Source organism: Ursus maritimus, unplaced genomic scaffold, assembly GCF_017311325.1.
Source record: "Ursus maritimus isolate PB19 unplaced genomic scaffold, ASM1731132v1 scaffold_20, whole genome shotgun sequence".
Lineage (NCBI taxonomy): Eukaryota > Metazoa > Chordata > Mammalia > Carnivora > Ursidae > Ursus > Ursus maritimus.
In genome coordinates this window covers 43,062,329-43,087,103 of record NW_024424453.1, presented here as the reverse complement: position 1 = coordinate 43,087,103, position 24,775 = coordinate 43,062,329, and the positions used below count along the sequence as shown (strand labels likewise).

The following is a 24,775-nucleotide window of genomic DNA, read 5'->3' as shown; positions in this document are numbered from 1 at the left end:
CTTTGCATCATGCATTTTTATGTTCGCCTCATTCTTAGCTGCATTTTATCTTGTTTTCCCTTCACCTTACCATTTATACCTATTCCCAGTTTATAGTCCTGTTTTATTCATATTTTTAACTTACCTTATCACTTTTAAGTGGAACAATTCAGATATAAGTTTACTACATTAGCAAAAAGATACATAGGAATGTTTCCACAAAACCAAAAGTACAAGTTATACATATTTTTAAGGATTATTTTTCATTTATTTGTAAAACACCCTTTTTGGGAAAACTTTTTTCTCATATTTACTCCATCATATTGCCAGGCAAATGAGGTACTGTATTGTTTCCCTCACATAGAGTGAATCTTTAGTTACTAGCGGCCTTTTATATGGTACTTACTGTGTACATCGTTTAACAACAGCCCAATCAGAAATTTGGCCTGTTTCCTGCCAGTGTTCTGTTTGGTGTTAGCTTTAGGTTGTTGTCCTCAGTTCTTAAATATCTAGGTATGGAGTAAGCTTACACTGTGAACTTCTTAAAATGCAAATCTTTAGGAAATATGGATTAGGTTAGTGGTTTTCAAACTGTGCTGTGTTCCCTTAGTGGTCATGAAACTTTGTTGTGTCGAGAGAAGTATTTTATACAAATACTGAATAAAACAGAACATACCAGAGTGTATTACACATAATAAGGGGGTAAGTATGGTTTCTCATAATGTGTTTTCTTTGGGTTACAGTGCAAAATAATTCCTCGCTGGGCCTCACAATCAAAAATGTCTAAAAGACACTTGGTTTGGGGGAATCATAGTTATCAAAATATACATTTCTGAATCTTTAGCTCTTGGGTGAGATTATCTCATACTTTTAGTTCCTCGGGGAATGTAATAGTTCAGTAAATTTCCAGAAGCTAAAGAAAAACACAAATGGGTGAAGTAAAAAATTAGATTTTTCTTAGACAAGGAATACTCATTTCAGTATTGAAGAGTTGAATGTATAGTGACACTTAAGAAAACTGGGATTTTATACAGTTTGACTTCGTAAGCAGGATATGAAACCTGCTTACTCACATCTCAAGAAGGAGGTACATTACATTTAAAATTTAGAGGGTTGAAATCTAGGGTTAAGAAGGTTGTATTGGCAGCCAGCATATTGGAGGTGCTTGGTAAATGTGTGATGAAGATGATGGTAATGATGATATGAAAAATGTTACCCCATAAGGGCAGCAGGCAGTCCTTCGACTGGATAATTAAAAGATGGGTTTGATCAGGAACGTGTTAGAGTATGGAGTAAGTTCTCCTGAACCTGCTCCCTCACGCAGAAAATGTGGTTACCCAGCTTGCCAAGTTGGTGTAAGAACATGGTTGAGCATTTATTATGTTAGGCATTTCACACATTTTTTTGTTTCGTCTATTTTATTTGGTAGGGTTCTCATTTGGGATGCTTTTCAGTGTTGCGTCTCAGTGCTCAAGTAGTTTTATAATTTCATACACCCACACATACACACACACACCCACACACACCCCCCTACCTGTGTCATTTAAAGCAAAACCTAACTGCATCCACACTCCTGGGGCTCGGCTGAAGGTCTGTGGGTGACGATTTGCCTGTTCAGTTTCACTTCAGTAATGATTGAAATACTTTGTTCAAATAGAATTTTTTTAATGTACTTTGAAGACTGTTTAAAGTGTAGTGACTGTTATTACTTTGTTATCCACAAGGGGGAGAGCTTATACTTAGTTTGTTGTGTTTTGGTGGGGTTTTTTTGTTGTTTTTTTTTGTTTGTTTGTTTTTCGGGGGTTTTTTTAGCTGTAGTTTTTAATTCAGGTGACATTAAGGGCAAAAGAAAAAGACTTGGTGACCTAGTTTTTAGTTTCACCTAGTTTATAAGCAGTCTTCATTAAATCGAATTAGAAAATGTGTATTAGACACTGCTTTAACACTTCTGTTAGAATTGTTTCTTTCTTATTTTACATGCTTAGCTATTTTGAATGATTAAATGTGTTTGATATTCTAGGATCCAAACATGGTCTTGGATATTTGCTTTTCTTTTCTCAAAGTCAGGTACTGATTTACTATCTCATGCCAATAATTAAACACTATTTTTAAGCTGTATTATTCGTATCATGCCTGTCTGCATGAATTAGCACATATACAGCACTTACACTTACTGCTAGGTAATGTGAGTAACTCTTTGGAAAGCATACTGAATACCCACAATTGCAACAAGGAACGAACAACTCTTCACACTTAAGACAGGTTCCTATGTGAAACATTCATTGTAGCATACATCTCAGATGTTTACTGGTGAAGTGGAGGTGGTTAACTAATTTTTGTGAAGTAATTATTTCACACTTATCAAAAACCTGCAAAAAGCTCTGTGATTTTTAATAGACTACTGTTTGACAAATGACGTTTACAATAGACTAAAACATGTAGATTTTTCCCGAAAGCAGTATATAAAGTTCATTCTGCTTCTAATCAAAGAATTGTAGTCTGAGTGGAATAGAAATATCTTGACAAAAAAAGGTATGTAACCTTACATTCAGAATCATGGTTTTTGAGTAGATCTGTTGCATTGTAATTCGAATAGGATATTAGATTTAGATACAACAGTGTTATCCCTTGGCTTGTTTAAAGGCTTTTATTTATAGCTAGATAAAAATTGACATTTTCTAACTTGATTTACTAAATTTATGCCAATATCTTTAAGAGGCAGTAACGGTCATTTGAATGCTATGAGATCAGTTGTTTTTATACTTAACATTTTACATATTCTTGTATAGCAAAGTAAGAATATATATTGAAGATTTGTTTAATTGGCAATTAAGAACCAAAAAAGAAAATCATGAATATCCATGTTTAACGGATGAAACTTTTACAAATTAGGTTTAAAATAACTAATTTATAACATCTCAGATAATTGAGGTAAAATACTTTTAATTATGAAAATGAGAGGCATTTATGAAGTTTTTAATTTCTGTTTCATATAATCCTCTCTCTCTAGCTTCTTTTCCCTTACCAGGAAATCATCTGGCTCTTCTTGTCTAGTGCTGTCATGTCACATTGGTTTAGAACCAACAATATGAGACAGCCCAGTCAAACATAAAAGAATGAAATGCATGAAACCTAAATTTTAATGTGGATTTGGGTATACGTTCAGCAGTTGATACATTTCAATTCAAAACGTCAAAAACCATAATCAAGAGATAAATACAAATTAAAACTCTATACATGAATAAACGTCACTTTATTTTTTATCTGATTTGTACATGAAGACCATACCCCTTACTTTTAAAGTATAGTCACAGCACTGCACATTATAGGCTATAATTAATGAGAAAGTTGGTTATAATACATAATACTTCTTTTTGTAATACCCTTCTGTTTAATATAGTTCAGTTAATGGCTAGAAATTAGGTCAATATCATTATTATGAATAAGATCTTTTTACTTGTTCTAATGCCCTAATTATATTTCAGTTATTTAATGAGGAAGTTTTGTTTAATTTATATCATCTCAAAACTAATTGGAGCAGAAATGCAGATATGCTCATTTCTATTTTAAAGTCACTCCTTTCTGTCCATAAAGAAAATTATAACCATTAACTTTTTCTAAAAAACTGTATTTCAGTGATAATATGCAAAATGCATACTGGGAACTGAAGAGAGAAATATCTAATTTACATTTGGTGACTCAAGTACAAGCTGAACTACTAAGAAAACTGAAAACCCCAACAACAATCAAGAAAGGCAAGTTCATGTTTGCTGGAAACCACTGATTCCAGCCAAACAGCTTGAAGAGCAACTGGCTATCGTTTCTTATCGAAATCTCATCAGATGATTTTGATAAGCCAAAGTATATATAGTATGTTCACAGCCTACCTATTCTCTGCTTTGGCTTCATTCTCATACTGGTCAACTTCACACATAAAGGTGTTGCTGATGTGTTTTTTCTTCAGTACTGTATTCTTTTCCCCTTGTGGCTTTTTTTCTCAGCCAAGTGTTGCTTATGTGTATAAGGCTGAGGTGTTAAGTTTGCTCTAGTTGACCTTTTACCACAAGTCCTTCTTATATTAAAAAAAAAAAAAAAAAAACACACCAAGACACCAAAAGCTATTTTTCATTCCAGTGCTACAGAATATATCAAAGACCTAGCTCTTTAAATTGTTTTGAAAAAAATTACCTTGATGCGTTTATTGGGTTCTTTGCAGTTGGTAAACTTAATTTTCATTCCATAAAGGATAGATTGTTTAGAATGGAGACTAGTTATCCCCTTATCGCTTTCAGTGAAACGAAAATTTTCATTGATTTGCTTTTCATATGTAACTGCTTGGCTGACTAAATTTTTTGAGTTTTGGGCTAACGCAGCAGTGGCTACTTTGCCAAAGCTATTTTTATACCTCAGAGAAAATCAGTGCATTTGCACTTTTTATTACATAATAGGTATATTTCTGAAAACTTGTAAATTTGAATGCCCTAAGTTTATTTTAAAGGAATGAGAGGCAACTTTTTGTAAAAAATAATCACCACCACCTAATTTAAAATTATATGTACCTCGTATTGCCCCTAAAGAGGGCACAAGAGAATTTTATTTTATAAATCTCCTCAGGAGTGTTTACTAGTAGGGAAAAAGGAAAACTAAAGTTAAAACTCCTTTCAGTTTTGAGAGAGTTATTTATGAATCAGGCAAACTAATATGGTGCTCTGGCAGGCTCCAACTTAATTTATGGTTCATTTTGCCCTTGAGTTTTCCAGTGGCCAGGGTTACATATGAGGCAAATGTATGTTGGAGAAGTTCCTCCTTTTAAAAGGAACACAGTAATTTTGTAGGGAGTTTTCAGTGAGGCTCTTTGTTTATATAATGGTTTCCAAAGAATAATATAGAAGAAATGGTTTTTCCGTATTTGAAAATGACTCATTTGTGTGTCCCTTCTGAGCTAGTGAAGGATGTGTCTTTTGGTGTATTGAACCGTAAAATATCTAGTACACTACAACAGTGGCAAGCTCGAGGCCACCACTCCTTACTGCAGAACTCAGTGCTTTGAGGAGCAGACTAAATCATCTTTTTTCCTAATGTACAGATCACCCTTGTCAAGAAGTTGAGCACCGTTACTTCTGTGTCTCCTCTACTGCTGTCCCTTTTCCCAAGAAAAAAGGCAATGAGCTTATTTTATAATGTGGCTCAGTTTCTTAGGAAATTACAGAATCAAGTCTTCGTTCTAATTCCTAGCATTTCACCCTACTTGGTTGAGTCGGAAGGGAAGAGCAGCTCATAAAGCTCTTACTACTGTTACGTTGGCTATCACTAAATAGCAGCTCTAAAGCGGTTTGCTTTCTAAGCCATTACATGTGTACTAAATGCATTTTTTTCTTGACTTATTACTGTAACCATAGCAGAAAAATGTATTTAAGAAACAGGATTATTTTATAAATTTTATTCAAACTTTTATCCATAAAAGCCTTTGGATGTTTATTAAAACTTCATTTAGGCCTCATCAATTCACAGTGTAATTATTTCTGAAAAAATTTACTTTTGAAGCACCTATGGAAAAAAGATTTGAATAAGCAAAGGATATTATATTTAACAAAACATTACTTTAGAACAGCTTAGTTTCCACTGCCACGTAAACAGTCTGCAAGCCTTTTCTAGCTCCACATGGAACCAAGAACAGGATCCTTCCTGTATTTTAACTTTATTGGTTTCCACCTTCATAAATAATTCTGTGATATAGGCAGGACAAGATTACTATGTCCATTTTGCAGACAGGAGAAGTGACACCTGGGAGTAATTAAGTGACTTAACCTAAAGTCACAGTGTCAGTAAATAAGTGATTCAGGATTAGAACTCAGATCATTTTTCATCTGTCTTCAAGTCACAGTGCCCCAGTGATCACACTAAGAAATGTTAATTTTATTTCCAGTTCTAGATTTAACCAAATAAATGAAGTGTTCCGTATTTTATCAGCACGAGTTCCTTAATAACTGACATTTAGCCTGTGCTTTCTTTTTAGCCTGTGCCCCAGTAGGATGCATGGAAGACCTTGGGAAAGACAGCACAAAACTGCACTTGGCGAATTTTACTGCAACATACAAAAGACATTCCCCCCTCTCACCAAACGGCAAAACTGTTTGCCATACCACATCTTCCCCTTTACCAGGAGATATAAAGGTTTTATCAGAGAAAGCAGTTCTCCAATCATGGACAGATAACGAGCGATCCATTCTTCATGATGGTACTAACTTTCAGGAACACAACTCTTACGGCAGAAATTCTCTGGAAGATAATTCTTGGGTATTCCCAAGCCCTCCTAAATCAAGCGAGACAGCATTTGGGGAAACTAAAAATAAAACTTTGCCTTCACCCAACCTGCCACCACTGCATTACTTGGATCAACATAATCAAAACTGTCTTTATAAGAATTAATTCTGAAGAGATTCATGATTTGGTCATGAGGTGACTGTATCTCCCTCAGTGGCGCGCTCAAGAACTTATTTAACAAACTGAAAGCAGATTCTGATTAAACTTTTGCAGAGTTCTTCGGCATATACGTTTGCACACACTGTTCCACGTTCTGTAGTTGATTTTCTAGTATGAAAGAGCACCCTCCAGCTCCATATTCTGGCTAAGAATCAGACATATGCTACTTACTAATAAACTTCAGGTGTTTCCAAGAGACAATTCTGCCTTTCTCGGTAATTGTAAATAACAGCCTCTCACATAAAGAATGGAATTAAAATTTCTTAGACATGGTTTTTTTAAAGCATGTGAAATGCCGAAATATCCATTCATAAAAATAAAAGAGGCCATTAATATCTGAGAAAAATTGTAAGTTGCTTTAAGTTGCAAAAAAGAGTAAATGACAAAAATGAATAGGTTATGTTTCTATTGACCTTATATTGCATAAAGATGAAAAGTGTTATAGTTGAATAATAGTATCTCTTACCGTTTATTCCATCTCCATATGCTATTGTGTTTCAAAGTTTAAGAACTTAAAATCGTTTTTTAATCAGTGTTGAGACTTGAAATAACCTGATCATTGAAGCCAACTTTGTCCTGTACATCCCTCAAATCCTAACAAAGTGATGAAATAGTTGAAAAACTATGTGGTGTGTAAACTATTATAATTCTGTAGTATTCAGTGAGAAGTAGAAAGAGTACCACAGAGGTTTCATTCTAAATCTGTGCCTTCAGTGGTCCATAATGAAATCGTAAGTATGTAACTGGATGAAGTCATCTTCAGAGTCTGTACCTTGCTTGTTACGTAGAGCAACTTATAAATTGTTAGGGTTTTTTTTTGAAATGTAACATTTTACTCATTGAGATAGTGATTTTTCATTAACCAAATTAGGAATTGTAATTCTCTAAACCAGATTCTGTGCTGTATTGATATAGTACAATCATGAAATGTCCCCAGACTTTTTGGTTCTAAGTGGCCTATCATTTATAAACAAGGATATAACAAGGATGGCTTCACACAGAAATCTATCTAAATTCTTGCAGGGTGGTGGTATTAACATATTAGTAATAGAATGTATTAGTTGGCTTATACATCTTTTGCCTGAGATAAAGTGTTTCATGTAGGAGGCCTTTATCCTTTTTGATAGACAGTTTCAAATATCTTGAACTCAAAAGAATATCTCCGATCTCTTCTATATTAACCGAATAGCATACATACATAAACAATGTTCACCGTTCACCAGATAGTTTTGTCTTTCTATTATCTTACTCACTTATTCAAGCTTGTCTGTGATTAATGGAATTGGTGTCAGATGCTGGAATTTATTCTGACCAATGAACACAGCTGACTCCAGGGAGTACAATCTCCTGCCAAGTAATAGAACAAAACCCAATATGCATAAAACAAATACAAGACCTCAGGCTTTAGCTAAAGGAAGCAACTACCTGTGTAATAACAAAGCAGCAGAAACTATTTCTCATGTGGCTGCATAGGCTGTATATTCTGTCTAATCTCTAATGTAGCTTACTGGTTTGCCTTTTTTTAAACCAAGGTTGGACACTTTCCGTTGCAAAGAAGTAGTGTGAGATAATGGCTTGATTGTTTTGAACAATGCCAAGAAATTGTTTAATTAAAATAAATTATTTTTGTTTGAAATTGAAGTGAATGTGAAATACTGTCCTTGCCTATATATTCCAAGGTCAGGTACTAATTGTTAGTTGTTCATTTGATTCATGTAACAGGCATTTGTCTTGTTAAACCAGTTCTTTTAAGTGGAAAAAATGTTCTTCCATCTGAACAAGAGGGTGGCTATCAAACAGGTATGCTAGAAATCAGTGATTGTATGTTCTTTACAGTGTGAAATGCTAAATAAATGATGTGTAGGACTCTTTAGTAAAGATTAACCAAAAACTCTTTTATCCAGCCATAAATTTAAAAATGTGTCCTTGATGATCATCTCTGTTGTACGTAAGATTCAAAGAGAAATGAGAATGGCCCATCTGAAGTTGATAATCTATTTGAGATGGAAAAAAATTTTCTAAAGATTTATTTAAGGGGCAGGGAGAGAGAGAAAATCTTAAGCAGACGTCCCACCGAGCACCAAGCCCAACTGGGGACTGTATCCTAGGACCCTGAGTTCATGACCTGAGCTGAAACCAAGAAGCAGATGCTCAACCGACTGAGCCAGCCATGCACCGGAGATGGAAAATTTTATGTTGACTTCTTTCGTACTGCTTGAAATTTGCTCCGAGGGCTTCCCTTGGAAATTTCTTTACTCTTTAGATTTTTATAACCCAGTTCACATTTATATAACAGAAGGAAGAGAACACAGGTAAGGACAAAAAGCCACTTACTCCCTCCTCTTGATTTCCTATTAGCGAAAATAAAATTTGCATCTTCTTTAAAAGGAAATGGAGATTCTGCCAGAATGGAACCTAGTTCCTAAGCAAAGCAGGGACATACCTATGTGAAACATTAGAAAACCAAGTGAGTAGGGGAAAATTCAGACTTAAAGACCTGAGACTGAATCATGCAAAAACCATAATGATCTGATCTGGAGAGGCTACTTGAACAAGGTGCATCTTTAGGGGAAGAAAATCTATGTACTGTTTCTTAACAGAAATAGTATCAGCCAGAGGTATGAATGAGCAAGCAAGACAACTGAGGCAGCTGTATTAGAGAAGTAGACAAGTGTGGTGGCTAGGCATGGATTCCTGAAAGCTGTGATAAGTGGTTTCGTTTCGGACAGTGGAATGAACATATTTATATAACCTACTGTCCAGCACCTGTGGAGAAAGTGAAATCTACATAAATGAATTTTCCACATAAAATTGAAGGTGGCTCCTCTGATTCTCACCCAAATTATAAATTAGCCACAGATTATATATTTCACTAGCTTTTTACAGTAACTGCCTTTTCTTCATTTGTACCATTAAAAATGAAAACTAAGGTCCTGTGCTCTAGGAAATGCACCAATACCAAAAGGCGAACAGAAGAATATAGGCTTGTTTACTCCTATGACGTGTAGTCTCTAGGTTTCTATATTTGCTTTGCTTTTGTCTTCTCTAGTAATCTTCCTTTTGATCTGTGGCCTGGGAAGATGTGGTTTCTTTGGGTTTCAAGTAAGAGTAAAACAGTTTTTTGATCAGTTCACTTGAGTAAAGTATGGAACTTGAACATCACATTGGTTCCTTAGGATCCTATCTGCTTTAAACTAAGTCCTTTAAAAAAATCTCAGATCTATCTTATGGGATTGGGGTCAAAGTTAAATCTTGTCCTAGTGTGTAGTAATCTCTACTTGTGATTTTAATGAGAACTATATATTTTTTACTTACTTGGAAACTGGTTGCCATGGCTATAGTGAAGAGTTAACAGCTCATGGAGGAAAAGAAAAGTTTTGATATAAAAATGCTCAACATGGAAGCAAATTATTGTACTCGGACGATTTTTTTACATTAGCTCCTGAGATCTTTAAAATATTTTCAGTAACGAAATTAACAGGTCAAGGAACATCATAATTCATTTTAGGAAAATTTCCATCAAATATGCAAGCAAAATTAACCATTAAAGAGCATTTACCACATATGAGGCACTGTCCCACATACTGTACTTACCTGAAATAATCCCCACAATAACTGAAAATTATTTCCATGGTTACATAACTAGTCAGTGATAGAATCAGGAAGCATTCAGATTCATTACTATTCTGCTATACTGCCTTGTTATTAACACCCTTCGACGGCTGTCCATTCCTACTTTCCTTTGGTCACTTCTGGTCCCTATGATTAGCCATTAGTCTATACACTGGATGAAGGTAATATAAGGTCTATATAGAACCCTAAAACTTAGTGTATCTGGTACAGAACTGTAGTTGTGGAAAAATATACAAAAAATCCATGATCACCAGGCAGACCATATCCCGTTTCACTATTACCCCCATCCCATTTGATAAGCTTGACTTTGAAATTTAAAAAAAAATCTTTATTTCAGATTAAATTAATATTTCCATAATTTAGGATAAAGCAAGCACTTCCTTGAGTCCATTAGTTTAGGTGATCGTGATTTCCGCGCGTGTCAGAGCTTCTAGGTATCTGCATGTTTGCCTACGTGCTTGTGGGAAGCTTCTGTAGCCTTTTCTTGGTAGGAATTCCAGTTTTCCTGAATTCTTCCCTTTCCTTCAGGTATTCCATTTTGCATTCTTCATAAAAGGCTGGATCATTATAACTACAAGAAGGAAATGAAAATCTCCTCTTAAAAAATGAAATTTTGCAAGTGTTTAATATAACCAATTTCTAATAATACTCAGACATTTCATCAGGTACAATCTTTAGAAGTAGATTTTAAGAAATGGTCATAAATTTATTGTAAACATTAGGCTATCAAACTGGTTAAGAGGGTGAGGGGCAAGACCCAGTGGTTGGTTTCAGAATGGCAGGATAGAGCGAGAAGCACAGCGCTTATCCTCAAGGAGCGCACGGTGTTCTGGAACAGGTCCGTAAAGGCTGCACAACATACAGAGTGCTATGCCAGAGGTATGGCCCAGTGCACCATGGAGACGTGGGAAAGGGGAGATGGCACGCAGAAGTGCAGGAGTTGCACCATGAAGGACAAGAGAAATCCATATTGAAGGTACACCAGAAAGGCACAAAGATGAGGAAAAACGGATGAAGAACTGCAAATAATTAAGTACCATTACAGCAGCTTATGCACATAAGGGCCTGGGATGAAGCTAGACAGGGCAAGGGCCACATCATGAAGGTCACTGCATGCTATACAAGAAGTCGAAATCTATCCTGAAGGACACTGTTAACAGAGCAACTTGAAGATGAGTTTTGTGTCTTGGATGAATCGGCTAGCATGTGACACGCCAAAAGGGGGCAGCAGGGTTAGGCGCAGGCTGCCCAGTAAGTAAACTACCACATAATCCAGAAAAGAACGATGAGCGCCTAAGCTAAGGGAGAAGTTGTGATGAAAAGGACAAAATGGATCTGGGGAAGATGTAGGTACTGCAATCAATAGGAAATAACCATGTAGAGTTAGGAGACAGGAGGAGGAAAAGGAGATGAGTTCTGTTATGGGCCTGAAGAGAGCAATGTCATGCCCTATAGGGAGTAACTGAGTCCATGGGTGCAAACTGAGCTTTCACAGACATAAGCATGAGGAGAGAACCGGGAACCCACTGTAAGGAATCACATAAGGGAGAAAAGGCCAAGAAGAAATCAGAGATGTTGGGGGAACCGGAAAGAGTATAAAGGAAGCCAGATAGAAGGGAATTTTAAGGAATTTCTGGAGGGAGGTCAAGTAAAAGGAATGAAAAGCAATTCACTGCATTTGGCTTACCATATAAGCCACAAAAACTAACAAATACAATTTTAAAAAGAGCTACCATTACTATATGCCAGGCACTGTTGTAATGAGTTTACCTACAGTCCCTCACAATCGCTCCATGAGGAATAATTTTCCCGTCTTCTGTGAGGAACATGCCTGAGGCCACATGGCTAGCTAAGCTCTGACTGGTCCAGAAGGTAAGCCCAGGCTGCCCTCTCCATAGCACTCCTGCCCCTCTGCTCTAATGATGCCCGTCTGAGAGGGAGGGATAATATGGCAAACTAAGAACAAATTATTATGATGGCTAAAAATGAGGTGTAAAAATTCTTTAATATATAAAAGAATTTAAGTTCAGTCACAAGTTTAACAGGTTCATTTATTCATTACACATCTCTTGGGAGCACGAGGGAATAGAATTGGAAGAAAAACAAGTCACAGAAGAAACTCTATGATGAAATGCTTAGTGCAGGTCCTGGCCCATAAATAGGGTGTTTCCTCATCCATAAATGTAGTGATTAATTTAACTTCTCAAGTCTTCTAACTACAGAATTCTAAAATGTTTGTAAATATATATGTACATTATTAGCTATCAAAAAGAAAAATATTTGATTCAGATGATCACTTCTTTTTACCTAATTCCCTAAGGAAGCATTAAACCATGCTGACCTATGTGTTTCACAGGCTAGATAACCAAAACTAAGACCTCACAACTTAACAATACCAAAGTACTCTGCAATACTGTCAATAACGTAGCCAATAAAATGTGTGGGAGATACAACAGAAAGTACTTGGGGCACCTGAGTGGCTCAGTCAGTTGAGTGTCCGACTCTTGGTTTTGGCTCAGGTCATCAGGCTCCGAGCTCAGAGTCGGCTTGAGATTCTTTCCTTCTCCCTCTGCCCCATCCCCCACTCGTGTTCTCTCTCTCTCTCTAAAAAACTGTCTTTGAGAAAAAGAAAGCACTTGCATTCAAAGAACTTTGCAATTTTTTACTTTAATATTCAACTAAATGGCAATGAACATAATAAGAATTATTTTAAAATTAACTTCAAAAATTTAAATTTACCTTTGTATCCTTCATTTGATTTATTACAACTTTTCCAGGAGTTCAATTATATTAATCCCCAAATCACAAGGCTGACAAATCATAATTCAGTACCTTTTCATTAGAAGAGACAAATGTAAGCCCATCTATAATATATTCTACAGATCAGCCTGTTCATGAAAAGGAATTTGCTAAAGTCATATGAAAAACCCTATATTCTTGTTTGCTGACCTCATATTTTTAGTCAGATACAGTGTTGACCCATGTAACTTGACAAGACCTTTCATAAATATGTTGCTTAATATTTAACGAACTGAAATCTCGGATTGAGCCAACAATATCAAAGATCTGAAGGGGCGAAGTACAGAATCTTACATGTAATGAGTTAAAGAACATTCTCCTACTGCTACATATATTACAAACATACACACACAGACAGAAGCACAAAGAATGTGGGGACTACTTACTGAGCAGTCAGGCATTCTTTCAATGCAGAATTTTCTTTCCGGCACTTTACTACCATAAGGATTCCGGAGTCCTTGCAACATTTGGTAAAATCTAAAAAAGTTTGGAAAGAAAAAAAAAAAAAAAAATGCCGTTACCAAAATTTTTTTTAAAGATTTGAGAGCGAGCGAGCGTGGGGCTGAGGGGCAGAGAGAGTCCCAAGCAGATTCCATGCTGAGCACAGAGGTCAATGCAGGGCTCGATCCCATGAACCCGAGATGATGACCTGAACCGAAACCAAGAGTCAGCTGGTCACTCAACCAACTGTGCCACTCAGACACTCCTTCTACTTTTTAACAGCCCTAAAATACGCATCCATTTAACATAACCCAGATTATGCTTGGCGCACAGTACCCACCACCAGAGACCTGCGCACGAACAAGGCAGAACAGGATGCGTGCTACTAACTTGGCAGAAATAAAGGATGAACTCTGAAAGGGGGGAGAGGGGACCTCTGAGGAGGCCTCATGGAGATAGAAGGGATGTGGAGAACAAGGAAGATTTCTAACAGAGAAGGGGGGTATCTTTTACAAGAAATAGTAAGAGTAAAAGGGGAGTTGTTTCCAGACACCGGCCTCTGGTGTCTCGTCTCTGCCGGTCATCTGATGGCATCAAGGCACCTGTTTTAAGATAACCCTGGCAAAGGGCCTTCATTTTTGAAAACAGGATTCCCACTCCATTCCCAAGTCAACTTTCAGATGGTCCTGAAAACAGCTTTCTGTCAAATTTCCATTCTGGTTAGTCTGCCTTTCAAATCCTGCCTTCTCAGCACTCCCAACCCAGAGAAGCCTGGTACCATAATCCGGTTTGCTCTGGAAAGTCGGACGGTCCTACCTTAGGCTTCCCACAGGACAGTGTGCTTTGCTGCCACTACTCTCCTAACTATTCCGCTCCTTCCTCGTGTCCACTGGCTGCTCTAGTGTCAGCCCTGCCATCTCCAGTCTGCTGCAAGTAACAAACCATTTCCATGTCAGGCTTCAATACAGCATCATCCTCACATAGAAGCGGTAGGTGAAACACAGTGTTTCCCAAGTATCTTTTATAATTCCTTTAATGCAAAATTATCAAGATTTCCCTCTTCTCTGGAGCTCTGTATTACCCTTGTAGTTACTAAAGAATATAATGTATAAAATTAAAGCAAGCAGGGAATTAAGAGGTCTCCATGAAGACACGCAATATGTAACAAAAATACTTTTAAACCCAAGCAAACTGGAAATGACTGAGATTTATTAAATGCATAAAAAAACTCAGGAGAGGGGCTCTGCGGGGACAAGGGCCCTCCAGCGCAGACCTCTGTAACTACCCGGAAGCATCACAGCACACCCTAAGGAAAAGTGGTAGAACAGGAACAAGGACGACAGACGCAGGCAATGACGTCAATTGCAGTAACACTCGCATCAGAGACACCCCCGGTTCCCTTCCTTTAGCTGCTTGTTCTCCAGTCCCAGCAGGCCCACCGCTGCTCTCTGACCCCTGAGCCCACTCAGGTATCTTTTTTACCCCAACTACAAATATTCTGTTCCACTGTGTGCACATGAGCTGGGCTCGTGAGCCAAATCAGATCAAGGGAATTTCCTTGGTGCCCTCTGACTAAGGACTCCCTCCAACTCAAAAAAGGAAAACAGAACCAGCTCATTATCAAGGGAGATCCTGAGGGGTGGCTCCGTGGCTATCAAAACTTTTACTCCGGAATGTCATTAGCATTCCTACAAGGTGAATTTTTCTACTTCGAGCACGATACTAAGGATCTACTTTTCGACAAGCAATGGTTATGAGGCTAAGTAAGAATCAAGACCTGGGAGCCCAGTTTGTGGGGCGCCTGGGTGGCTCGGTTGGTTCGGTGTCTGCCTTCAGCTCAGGTCATGATCTCACGGTCCTGGGATCAAGCCCCACAATGGGCTTCCTGCTCAGCGTGGAGTCTGCTTCGCCCTCTCCCTCTGCCCCTCCCCCCAACTTGTGCTCCTGCTTTCTCTTTCTCTCAAATAAATAAAATCTTTAATAAAAAAAGAAAAAAGACCTGGGAAACCGTCCAAGGGAGTATGGACATAAAGTTAACCCAGCAGTGACTAAATCTGGCTAAGGGCTTCTTTAAAGGAACTGCCATTTTCCACAGTGGTGATCAACCATGGTCTGATTGCTCCACATCACCCAATCTTACTGTAACCTCACTAGGCCTACAGCAGACCAGTTCATGCTCAGATAGTGTCTAAAGAAAGATCATCAGCATCATGAATTTGCCTAATGAAAATATGCTGGGTGATCGAAACCCTCCTTCCCTGGAAAACACAAACACAATGCCTATTATTAAAAGTCCACTTTCCAAGTTTAATAAACCCAATATTTTAACATTTGATAGACTCACAACAGAATGCTTACGTGCTGCATTATTCTCAGATCTGTTTTCCCGAATATGAATAAAAATATTCTCAGTAGGGAACTGATGCAAGATAGCATTTATGTGTTCTGACCACAATAAAGGCACAGGCTGTATATTTTCACACTTGTCCAAATCTCTTGGAATAACCATGACTGGCCTAAAGCCTCAAGCTGTTTGTAAGGTTTCTGTCACTTGTTCAGCTACAAGATTTTAATGAGGATCTTGCTTTCCTAGCACATTAGCATACATTCATATAATAATCATGTTGCTAATACTGCCAACTGATTTCTCAAGTGGTATTCTAAGACATCCTTATAAATTCTGTCTTCCAATGTTAAATGTTATAAAGCTTATATGCCTATACATAAGTTAACTACCACTAAAGATTATGAAAACAAAATTTCATGCATTTAAGTATATCTTAAGGAAATACAAATGAATATCAATAAACAGTAAGAACAGAGAGCTTAAAAAGTTATTTCAAAATTTAAAGAAACATACTTAAAGATAACATTCAAGAAATTTTCCTTTAAAATATCAAGAACATGGTACCTATTCTTCTCAAACTATTCCAAAAATAGAGGAGGAAAGAAAACTTCTAAATTCTTTGCATAAGACCAGTATCACCCTGATACCAAAACCAGATAAAGACACTACAAAAAAAGGAAAACTATAGGCCAATGTCTCTGATGAACACAGATGCTTAAATCCTCAACCAACTAGAGGAAATAATAATACATTTAAAAGTTCACAACAGTGGGATTTACTCCAGGGATACAAGAGTGGCTCATTATTCACAAATCAATGGGACACATCACATTAATAAGACAAAGGGATTAAAAACCATTTGATCATCTCAACAGATGCAGAAAAAAGCACTCGACAAAATGCAAGAGCAAAGTAGGTTCAGAGGGAACATACTTCAACATAATAAAGGTCATACATGAAAAACCCACGGCTGATATCATACTCGCTGGTGAAAAATTGAGAGCGTTTCCTAAAAATCAGGTACAAGACAAGGATGTCCACTTTCAAAACTGCTTTTATTCAACATAGTACTGGAAGTCCTAGCTGTAGTAATCAGACAAGAAAAAGAAAAGGCATCCCAACTGGGAAGGAAGAAATAAACTGTCACTATTTGCAGATGACATGGTATGACATGTAGAAGACCCTACGTACTCCACTGAAGAACTATCAGAAGTGACAGATGAATTCACTAAACCTGCAGGATACGAAACTAATACACAGAAATTGGCTGTGTTTCTATCCACTGATAATGATGTAACAGAAAGAGAAATTAAAACAATTCCACTTAAAACTGCACCAAAAGGAACAAAATATGTAAGAATAAACTTAACCAAGGAGGTGAAAGACCTACACCCTGAAAACTATAAAACACTGATGAAAGAAACTGAAGACAACACAAACAAATGGAAAGACATTCCATGCTCATGGACTGGAAGAACAAATATTGTTAAAATGCCCACACTACACAAAGAGACCTATAGATTCAATGCAATCCTTACCAAAATACCAAGAGCATTTTTCATAGAACTAGAACAAATAATTCTCAAACTGATTTGGAACCACAGAAGACCCTGAATAGCCAAAGCAACCTTGAGAAAGAAGAACAAAGCTAGATCACAATCCCGATTTCGAGATGTAGTATAAAGCTGTAATAATCAGAACAGTATGGTACTGGCACAAAAACAGACATAAAGATCAATTAAACAGAATAGAAAGCCAAGAAATAATCCCACACTTAAATGGGTAATCTTTGACAAAGGAGGTAAGAGTATGCAATGGGGAAAAGGCAGTCTCTTCAGCAAATGGTGCTGGGAAAACTAGACAGCTACATGCAAAAGAATGAAATTGGACCACTGTCTTACACCATACACAAAAATAAACTCAAAATGGATTAAAGACCTAAATGTGAGACCTGAAACTATAAAACTACATAAAACGCCTAAAAGAAAACATCAGCAGTATTCTCTTTGACATCAACCTTGGGAATATTTTTTAAAGATATGTCTTCTGAGGTAAGAGAAAAGCAAAAATAAACTACTGGGACTACATCAAAATAAAAAGCTTTTGCACAGCAAAGGACACCGTCAACAGAATGAAAAGGCAACCTACTGAATGGGAGAATACGTTTCCAAAAATTTGATATTTAAAAGAAATTAAAAAGCTTGAGAGGGATACTCAGATTCATTATCTCCATTTGTTAAACAAATGAGAATAAGATGTGATTCTGACAAACAACATTTAGTATGTAGCTCCTGGAACACAGATGACCTCTACTTATGGAAAACCAAAGGGCAATGACACATGAATATTGGGCAGGTTCTAAAATGGTTCTTGGAGATTTTCTGGGGAAGACTGAAAAGTAGGAAGACTCTAAGCTCACCCTGTCCCACAATACAATTAGATAACACTCACATCAGTATAAATAACCCAGAAAATTACCCCAAGACTGGCAGAACAAACCCACTCTGAAATGTAGAGAAGAGGCCACCTCAAAGAGGGTAGGAAGGGTGGAGACCTGGGGGGAAGGGATGCCAGGTATGTGGGGAGGAAAGAGAAACAGATTCTCACACTGGAGAGCCCAATGGGAAAGACTAATCCCCATAACATTTGGCTTTGAACACCAAAGGGGTCAAATTTCATGAGTTCTTACAATCGGCAGAGCTTAACACTGGCAACATTAACTATCAGTGGGTTTAAGTTCTGGGAGAGCTGAGAGGGCAAGAGGAAACTGAGTCGCCATCCTTAAAGAGACAGCACAACAAACAGCCTTCAGAGATGCAGCATGGGAGCAACAGCTGAAAAACATCTGGGGCACAGAGAAGGGCGAGTTACTTTAGTCATCTCAGAGCTTGTCCTGGAGGAACGAGGATCACTGGGGGACTCCTCCTAGGCTCTCTGCCCCAGGGACAAAGAAGCTGGCAAGCACCATTTCTCTCCCCTGTCCCCTAGCACATACACACGACTACCTGCGGGAACCAGCCTGGCACAAACACTTGCCACCCAACTTGCCAACAGTGGGCCATCCCCCTGCCTGCAAATGTTGCTAACACCGCACCCCCCACTACAGTGGGCTTCTACAGAGCTGACTGCTCCAAAATACTCTTGCCCAGAGCCCATCCAAAGCAGAGCAACAAGCCTGGCAGTGTGCAAGCAGCTGTGACAGGGACCAGCACCACTCCAAAGTGACTCCTGCCCTGGAGAGAAGGGAAGATAACCACACACGCAAGTCCGAATGCAACTCCAGCAGTGGTGTGGGGGCAGACAGGAGTCTGATCGCAGGTTACGCCCACCAATGAAAGCGTCTCAGGGAACAACGCAGGGAAAGTACCCTGTAGTTTGGGGCTACTGCACCTCTAGTCTGACTCAATTCAAGCCCAAGGTGGCCCGACGGGTCCACTAACACCACAGGAACCAAACACTGCCCACAACAGGCAGAGAGCCACTGCAGACAACTGGACGGAAGGAAGAGGGGCCAAACCACGACACCAGGGTGAATGCAACATACATAGAAGACACCCCTGAAGTGCCAGGTTCTGGTGAATAGGGGACACAGCACTGCAGGGCACTCCAGGACCTCTTAATCATTAGGCCACTACTTTCAAGAGCTGGAAACGTAGCTGACTTTTCAGACACACGAAAACAGACACGGAGTTAGACAAATTGAGGACAGAGGAAAATGTCTCGTATGAAAGAAGAGAACAAAATCAAAGCAGAGACCTAAGCAAAATGGAGAAAAATAATATGCCTGATAGAGAATTTAAAGCAATAAATCATAGGGCACTTGGGTGGCTCAATTGGTTAAATGTCTGCCTTCAGTTCAGGTCATGATCCCAGAGTCCTGGGATCCCATGATCCCAGAGGACATTAGGTCCTCTGCTCAGTGGGGAGCCTGCTTCTGCCTCTCCTTCTGCCTGTCACTCCCCCTGCTTGTGTGCACATGCACTCTCTCTCCCTGTCAAATAAATAAATAAAAGCTTAAAAAATTAAGTAATAAATCTTAAAGATAACTCACTGGACAGTAAGCCCCTTAACAAAGAGAAAACATAAAAAAGAAAAATTCATAGATGAAGAAATCAATAAATGAAATTAAAAATACACCAGATGGAATAAATAATGGACTAGAGGAAGCAAAGAACAAATCAATGACCTAGAGAAGAGTCATGGAAAGCAACCAAGCTGAGTAGGTGAGAGACAAAAAAAAAAAGAATGAAAATAGACTTAGGGAACTCAGTGACACCACCAAGAATAACAACCACATTATAGGGATACCAGAAGGGTAAGAGAAAGAAAAGGAGGCAAATATATACTTGAAGAAATAATAGCTGAAAACTTTTCAAATCTGGGGAAGGAAACACAAATGAAGATTGAGGAGGCACAGAATGTCCCGAACAAAATTAACCCAAGGAAGTCCACCCCAAGACAAGAATAATTCAAATGGCAAGAAGTAGTGATAAAGAGAATTTTAAAAACACCAAAAGAAAACAAAACAGTTACATATAAGGGCAATCTCACAAGGCTATCAGCCAATTTTTTAGCAGAAACTTTACAGGCCAGAAAAAAGTGGCATGATATATTCGAAATGCTGAAAAGAAAAAAAATCTGCAGCCAAGATTACTCTATCGAGCAAGGCTATCACTCAGACTAGAAGGAGAGATAAAGAGCTTCCCAGACAAACAAAAGTTAAAGGAATTCATCACCACTAAACCAGCCCTCCAAGAAATGTTAAAGGGGATTCTCTGAGTGGAAAGGAAAGACCATACACAAGAATAAGAAAAGCAGACAGCAAGAAAGCAGTAAAAATATGTTTATATGCCAAAATCACTCACGGGACAAAAAAGAAGGGTGTAAAGTGTGAAAGCACACACCTAAACATGGCGGGGAGAGGCATAAAGGATGCATTCAAACTTAAGCGACCATCAAATTAATACAGACTACTACATGCAGAAGAGGTTATAAACAACCCAAATATCAAAAAAACAGTAGTAGATATGCAAAAAATAAAGAGACAGGAATCCAGGTATATCACTAAAGAAAGCCATATAATCATGAGAGAGGAAAGCAAGGGAAGAAAGGAACAGAGAACTACAAAAACAACCATTAAACAAAAATGGCAGTAAATACATACCTATCAATAACTACTCTGAATGTAAATGGCTAAAGGCTCCAAACAAAGACGCAGGGTGATGGAGTGGATTAAACAAACAAACAAACAAAAACAAGACCCATCTATATGCTGCCTACAAGAGATTCATTCCAGACCTAAAGACACATGCAGCTGAAAGTGAAGGGACAGAGAAACATTTATCATGCAAATGCATGGGGAAAGAAGCCAGGGTAGCAATACTTCCACCAGAAAAACAGACCTTAAAACGTTGCGACAAGAGACAAAAAAGGATACTGTATAATCATAAAGGGGGCAATTCAACAAGAAGATATGACAATTGTAAATATTCATGTACCCAACATCAGAGCACAGAAATACATAAAAAAGGTTAATAACAAACATAAGGGAAGTAATCAATAGTAAATAGAAGAATAGCAAGGGATTTTCACACCCAACTTGTATCCATGGGCAGATCATCCAAACAGAAAATCCACAAGGAAACAGTGGCTTTGAATGACACACTGAACCAAATGGATCTAACAGATATATTCAGAACATTCCATCCTAAAAGATCAGAATACACATTGTTTTCAAGTGCACATGGAACATTCTCCAGAAGAGATCAAATAGTAGGCCACAAAACAGGTCTCAACAAATTCAAAAAGACTGAAGTCATACCATGCATCTTTTCTGACCACAATGTTATGAAATTAGAAACAAACTTCAAGGAAAAATCTGGAAAGAGCACAAATACATGCAGCTTAAATAACATGTTACTAAACAATGAATGGGTCAACCAAGAAATCAAAGAAGAAATAAAAAAACACATGGAGACAAATGAAAATGACAACACAATGGTTCAAAATCTTAAGATGCAGCAAAAGCAGTCCTAAGAGGGAAGTTTATAGCAACACAGGCCTACCTCAAGAAGCAAGAAAAATCTCAAATAAACAACTAAATCCTACACCTCAAGGAGCTAGAAAAAGAACAAACAAAACCCCAAACCAGTAGAAGGAAAGATATGATAAAGATTAGAGCACAAATAAATGAAATAGAAACTAAAATAAAACAAAAACAAACAAAACAATAGAACAGATCAATGAAACCAGTAGCTGTTTCTTTGAAAAGATCAACAAAGTTGATAAACCTTTAGCCAGATTCATCAAAAGAGAGAGAGAGAGAGACAGAAAACTCAAAATCAGAAATTGAAAGGAAGTAACAACCAACAACACAGGACTACAAATAATTGTAAGAGAATACTATGAAAAATTATATGCCAACAAACTGGACAAACTAGAAGAAATAGAGAAATTCCTAAAAACGTACAAACTACCAAAACTGAACCAGGGAGAAATAGAAAATTTATAACAGACTGATTACCAGCAATGAAATTGAATCAGTAATCAAAAAACTCCCAGTAAACAAAAATCCAGGGCCAGACAGCTTGACAGGTGAATTCTACCAAGCATTTAAAGAGTTAATACCTAGTCTTCTCAAACTATTCCAAAAACTACCAGAGGAAGGGAAGCTTCCAAAATAATTCTATGAGGCCAGCATTACACTGATACCAAAACCAGATAAAGACATTACAAAAAGAAGGGAACTATAGGTCAATATTGCTGATGAACATAGATGGAAAAATGTTCGACAAAATATTAGCAAACCGAATCCAACAATACATTTAAAAAATCATTCCCCGCCATCACGTGGGATTTATTCACAGGATTCAAGGGTGGTTCTATATTCTCAATCAATGTGATACACTGCATCAACAGGAGAAAGGATTAAAACGACATGATCGTCTCAACAGATGCAGAAAAAGCACTTGATGAAGTACAATATTCATTCATAATAAAAACCCTCAACAAAGCAGAGTTAGAGAGAACACACCTCAATATCATAAAGGCCATCTATGAAAAACGTGCTGCTACTATCTTACTCAATAGTGAAAAACGGAGAGCTTTTCCCCTATGATCTGGACAAGACAAGGATGTTCACTCTCACCCCTGGAAGTCCTATCCACAGCAATCAGACAAGAGAAAGGGATACAAGGCATCCAAATTGGTAAGGAAGAAGTAAAACTTTTACTATTTGCAGATGGCATGATACTGTACATAGAAAACCCTAAATACTCCACCAAAAATTTACTAGAACTGATATCTGAATTCACACGAGTCACAGGATACAAAATCAATAAACAGAAATCTGCATTTTTGTACACTAATAATGAAGCAGAAGAAAGAGAAATCAGGAAAACTATCCCATTCACAACTGCACCAAAAATAAGAAAATTCCAAGGCATAAACTTAACCACAGCAGTGAAAGACCTATATTCTGAAAATTATAAAACACTGAGATGAAAGAAACTGAAGAAGACAGAAACAAATGGAAAGACATTCCATGCTATGGACTGGAAGAACAAATATTGTTAAAATGTCCATACTACTCAATGCCATCTACAGATTTCATGCAATCCCTGTCAAAATACCAACAGCATTTTTCACAGAACCAGAACCAACGAATTCTAAAATTTGTATGGAACCACAAAAGACCTTGAACAGCCAAAGCAATTTTGAAAAAGAAAAACAAAACTGGCGGTATCACAATGCCAGATTTCAATTTATACTACAAAGCTGCAGTCATCAAAACAGTATGGTATTGGCACAAAAATAAACACATAGACCAATGGAACAGAACAGAAAGCCCATAAATAAGCCCACACTTATCTGGTCAATTAATCTTCAGCAAAGCAGGAAAGAATATGCAATGGGAAAAAGACAGTCTCTTTAACAAATGGTGTTGGGAAAACTGGACAGCCACATACAAAAGAATGAAACTAAACCACTTTTTACACAATACACATAAATTCAAAATTGTATTAAAGACCTAAATTTGAGACCTGAAACCATAAAAACTAGAGCACAGGCAGTAATTTCTCTGACAGTCGTTGTAGCTACATTTTTCTAGATATGTCTCCCTGAGGCAAGGGAAATAAAACCAAAAATAAACTACTGAAACTATATCAAAAAGCTTCTGCATAGGAAAGGAAACGATCGATAAAACTAAGACAACTTACTGAATGGGAGACAATATTTGCAAATGATATATCCGATAAGGGTTTATTATCCAAAATATATAAAGAACTTCTACACCTTCATACCAACAAAATCCAAATAATCCAATTAAAAATGGACGGAAGCCACGAACAGACATTTCTCCAAAGAAGCCATACAGAAGGCCAACAGACATATGAAAACATGCTCAACATCACTCAGCATCAGGGAAATGCAAACCAAAACTGCAACGACGTATCACCTGACACCTGTCAGAATGGCTAAAATGAAAAACAAAAGAAGTGTTGGCGAGGATGCAGACAAAAAGGAACCCTCGTGCACTGTTGGTGGGAATGCAAACTGGTGCAGCCACTCTGGAAAACAGTATCGAAGTTCCTCAGATAATTAAAAATAGGAAAACCATATGATCCATTAATTGCACTACCGGGCGTTTACCCAAAAATTACATAAACACTAATTCAAAGGCATATATGCACCCCTATGTTTACTGCATTATTTTCAAGAGCCAAATTATAGAAGCAGCCCAAGTGTCCATGGAGAGATGAGTGGATAAAGAAGATCTGAGGTGTACACACACACACACATACACACACACACACACACACACACGGATATTAGTCAGCCATGAAAAAGAAGGAAATCTTGCCATTTGCAACAACACAGATGGATCTTTAGAGTATGATGCTATGCAAAATAAGTCAGAGAAAGACAAATACGGTATGATTTCACTCCTATGTGGAATTTAAGAAACAAAACAAATGAACAAAGGTAAAATGAGACAAACCAGAAAGCAGACTCTTAACTAGAGAGAACAAACAGATGACTATCAGAGGGGAGGTGGGGACGGGGATGGTTGAAATAGGTGAAGGCATTACA

The 24,775-nt window shown here is 37.6% G+C and overlaps 2 protein-coding genes across 7 annotated transcripts in view; one reads left to right on the top strand and one right to left on the bottom strand.

Moving 5' to 3' along the window:
* Positions 1-8,335, top strand: part of AZI2 (5-azacytidine induced 2) — a 35,517-nt gene extending 27,182 nt beyond the window's left edge. For 3 of the 4 annotated variants that reach the window (XM_008709478.2, XM_008709482.2, XM_008709488.2), the window contains 2 exons: positions 3,616-3,734; positions 5,996-8,335. In XM_008709478.2, the coding sequence (XP_008707700.1) occupies positions 3,616-3,734; positions 5,996-6,408 (532 nt within the window). In that variant the 3' untranslated portion in view covers positions 6,409-8,335. The remainder of the gene's footprint in view (positions 1-3,615; positions 3,735-5,995) is intronic. The other variant, XM_040636886.1, reaches the window with a different exon arrangement.
* A 2,066-nt stretch (positions 8,336-10,401) lies between these two features.
* CMC1 (C-X9-C motif containing 1) overlaps positions 10,402-24,775 on the bottom strand; it is a 94,401-nt gene continuing 80,027 nt past the window's right edge. For all 3 annotated transcript variants that reach the window (XM_008709467.2, XM_008709453.2, XM_008709460.2), the window contains 2 exons: positions 13,281-13,371; positions 10,402-10,666 (listed from right to left, as the gene is read on the bottom strand). In XM_008709467.2, coding sequence (XP_008707689.1) covers positions 10,546-10,666; positions 13,281-13,371 — 212 coding nt within the window. In that variant the 3' untranslated portion in view covers positions 10,402-10,545. The remainder of the gene's footprint in view (positions 10,667-13,280; positions 13,372-24,775) is intronic.